This window comes from Gossypium hirsutum, chromosome D04 (assembly GCF_007990345.1).
Source record: "Gossypium hirsutum isolate 1008001.06 chromosome D04, Gossypium_hirsutum_v2.1, whole genome shotgun sequence".
Taxonomy (NCBI): Eukaryota; Viridiplantae; Streptophyta; class Magnoliopsida; order Malvales; family Malvaceae; genus Gossypium; species Gossypium hirsutum.
In genome coordinates this window covers 23388268-23391588 of record NC_053440.1, presented here as the reverse complement: position 1 = coordinate 23391588, position 3321 = coordinate 23388268, and the positions used below count along the sequence as shown (strand labels likewise).

The 3321-nt window shown below is 36.0% G+C and overlaps 1 protein-coding gene across 1 annotated transcript; it reads left to right on the top strand.

The window, feature by feature from the left end:
• Positions 1-331: 331 nt before the first annotated feature.
• LOC107899396 (DNA-3-methyladenine glycosylase) lies at positions 332-3321 on the top strand. Its single transcript, XM_041091263.1, has 6 exons — positions 332-659; positions 948-1019; positions 1168-1291; positions 1643-1713; positions 2874-2931; positions 3020-3321. Exons 1-6 carry the CDS (start codon positions 366-368, stop codon positions 3181-3183), a joined length of 783 nt encoding a protein of 260 aa, XP_040947197.1. The 5' UTR covers positions 332-365; the 3' UTR covers positions 3184-3321.

Below are 3321 nucleotides of genomic sequence, written 5' to 3'. Positions count from 1 at the left end.
TTTTAGTTTCTATCACTATTTCACTTTAATGCTTGATGTTTTATTTACCCCAATCAATACTTAAAAACGATATTTTTTTTGGGTTACTAAACTTAAAGCGACTCGAAAGTTGGGTGACAAAAATGAAAGTGCAAATATGTTGTAACATATACAATTAACTGCCGTTAGAGCTTGTGACTGAAATGAAACTGCCCTAAAAGTTAGCTGACAAAATTATAAAAATTTAATTTTAGGTGATCAAATTGAAAATATTCTAAAAGTTGAGTGGGTCGTTTACCCAAAAAGTACCCAACCTTCAAATTCTGACCAATATAAAATAATTCAATGTCCTCACGTCTCTTTCAGCTCCTACACTTTTGGTCCAGATGAACCCAACTCCCCAATTTAAACCAGTTGCTTCGAAATCCAGGAAAACAGTTCGGTCGAGCCAATGCCTGGAGGGACGGAGGAGTCAGAGTTCCAAAGCAGCGACCGTTAGGACCCGGACCAAACCAAGCCGTAAACAAACTCGGCCGCAATCTTCTCCGGTTTCTCTCCCTTGTTTTCGCAATACCACGATACTGCCCCCGGAGTTCTTTCAAATTGACGCTCTTGATTTGGCGCCACATTTGCTTGGCAAGTTTTTAAGGAGAGATGATGTTGTTCTTCAAATCACTGAGGTAATTTTTGGTGCATTTTTGCTGACTTTCTTCCCAAATTCTTTTTGTTCTTCGGAAAATCGAAATGGAAGTTCGAAATTTGTACTTTTTGGGTGTTGGGGCTTTCATTAATTTGAGCAGTTGAATTTTGTTCAAATGCCCATTTATTTGCTTGCTGAGAAGAAAACCAAAGAAAAACAAAGGCTACCTACTAATTGGGTTTGGTCAAAGTTTCATTCCCCCCCCCCCGCAATTAATTTTAATTCCATTGTTATGTATTTTCTAATTTGAATCATTATGTTTTAACAGGTAGAGGCTTATAGGCCAAATGATTCAGCTTGTCATGGTAGATTTGGAGTCACTGCAAGAACAGCCCCTGTTGTGAGTTTAGCCCTTTTGCTTTCATCTTTCACATGTTCTCGCTAATCTGATTATTGCTCCAGTAATACCTTGATGATTTTAACACTATTTATGTTTATTTTGGTACTAATAATAATAGATATTGAGTTCCTCTATGTGGTTGTTGTAGTTTGGTCCTGGAGGGCATGCTTATGTTTATCTTTGCTATGGACTTCATACGATGCTCAATGTTGTTGCTGACAAAGAAGGAGCTGGGGCTGCAGTGTTAATACGTGCATGCGCTCCGGTGTGTGGTAAGTTATAATATTATTATCCGGTATTAACTAAGTATCTGTTACTTCTATAATCATCTGCTTTGTTTGTTATCTATTAAATTGCTAATGTTTCTTATTTTTGTAGCCTATTTAGCCTTTCATTGTTGTGAATGCGTAGTTGATAATCCCTTGAATTGTCCTTATTCAATTATTTGCAATCGCCTACTTTAACATCTCATAATATAGTAACTGTTAAGAATTTTTGTGGGAATATTCATTTCTAGTTTTCTTGTCCTTCACAAAAATCTCGAATCTTTCCATGCTTTCTATCTTTGGGTCAGAAAACAAAACATAATGTTTGTTGAAGGCAATATGTGAACCCCGCTGCAGGTTTGGAGACTATCCAGGAGCGTCGTGGTCAGCAAACTGAAAAGCCTATTCTTCTCACTGGACCCGGAAAGGTTAGAGTTTATTATTTCCTCTTATTTCTGGATTATTTTGATAATCTCTCTCTTTGTTAAGTGCTAATGGAAGATAATTTTCATGTTCCTTTTTATGCAATGTGGATTTGTTGGTTCAATTAGCATAAACAGTTTTTAAATATTGGTTTCAGATAATTAATTAAGAATTCTTCTCAAGTGCAAATAAAATCTTGATCCTCTTTTACCTTGACATATTCATTGCATCACCTATATGCAATTTGAACTTATTAGTGAGATGAGCTATAATGACAAAATTTGGGAGAGGGGGAGGGGGGATGATGAAAATTATCCAAAACGAAAGAAAAGAAAGTGATGAAATGAGTTCAGATTTTTCATTTATCAAACATTCAAACTCAGCATTGGATTTGCTACTAAGAAGGTTTAAAGTGAATCTAACAGTTTGGAATGATGCCAAAATTCCAAGCCTTTAATGGCTTCAAAAAAGAACTGAAAAAATGTACCATGTATACGGCCAACCCTGCATGCAAACGGTCGGGTCATTTCTGCCCACACATGTGCATATGTACTTCACACTTTGTTTTCTTTTCGTCTGCCTCTTTTTTTGTTACACTTTCTTGAAGTATTAACTTTCACTTATCTTTTTACTTTTAAGCTTCCAAGTCATTTATGTGGAAAAGAAAAAGTTTTAGGTCATATTCTAGCTGATAAAATGTGGAAGCATTGGATGACACTTAGAAAGAAATTATATGAGCTTAACATTAATGTATAATCAGACAATAAAGTTTTTTGTTTGGATTGAAACCTTGGTGTATTAAAGTTCTTCAGGTCTTTCATGTATTAAGTTGCTGCAACTTAGCAAAGAGAAAATTTACTCACTGATCTATTAGTGATCTGGTCCTCCCTCCCCCACCCCCCCCCCCACCCCCCCAAAAAAACAAAAAAAAGAGTCCTTGCATGGAGCAATCATCTCCTATATTACTCAAATTCAAGTGAGGGTGTCAAATATGAGTATGTTTATTTTTTTATAAGTTTCTCTATGTACTTGGTGGGGGGTCATACCCATATGTGCCATACATGGGTGTCAGACATGAGTACTTCATGAAAAAAATAGGCATAGATATCTCTTTGGAGTAATGTATGATTTTTGAGTTATTAATTCATATATTTCTGTGTATTAGGTTGGTCAGGCACTTGGAATTACCACAGAATGGTCTAACCATCCACTATACACTCCTGGTAATTAGTTTAGCTGCTATATTTATACATAATTCTGATTTCTACTGATGTCGTCCTATAATATAATATTATATGGATTGTGGCCTAGGTGGTTTGGAACTCTTGGATGGGCCTGAACCGGATAAGATATTAATTGGGCCTCGTGTTGGCATTGAGTACGCTTTACCTGAGCACGTTAACGCCTTGTGGAGATTTGCCATTGCCGGTTCCCCATGGATAAGTGCTCCTAAAAATACTCTCAGGCTTCCCTAGGTTCTTTAGAATACATGAAATGGTTTTGATATGAATTGTTTTCTATCTCTTCTTTTTCCTTCGTTCTAGGAAAATGTGATATATATATATATATATATGAATTCAATGCACTACAAAATGAAGCAAATTCATTTGCAA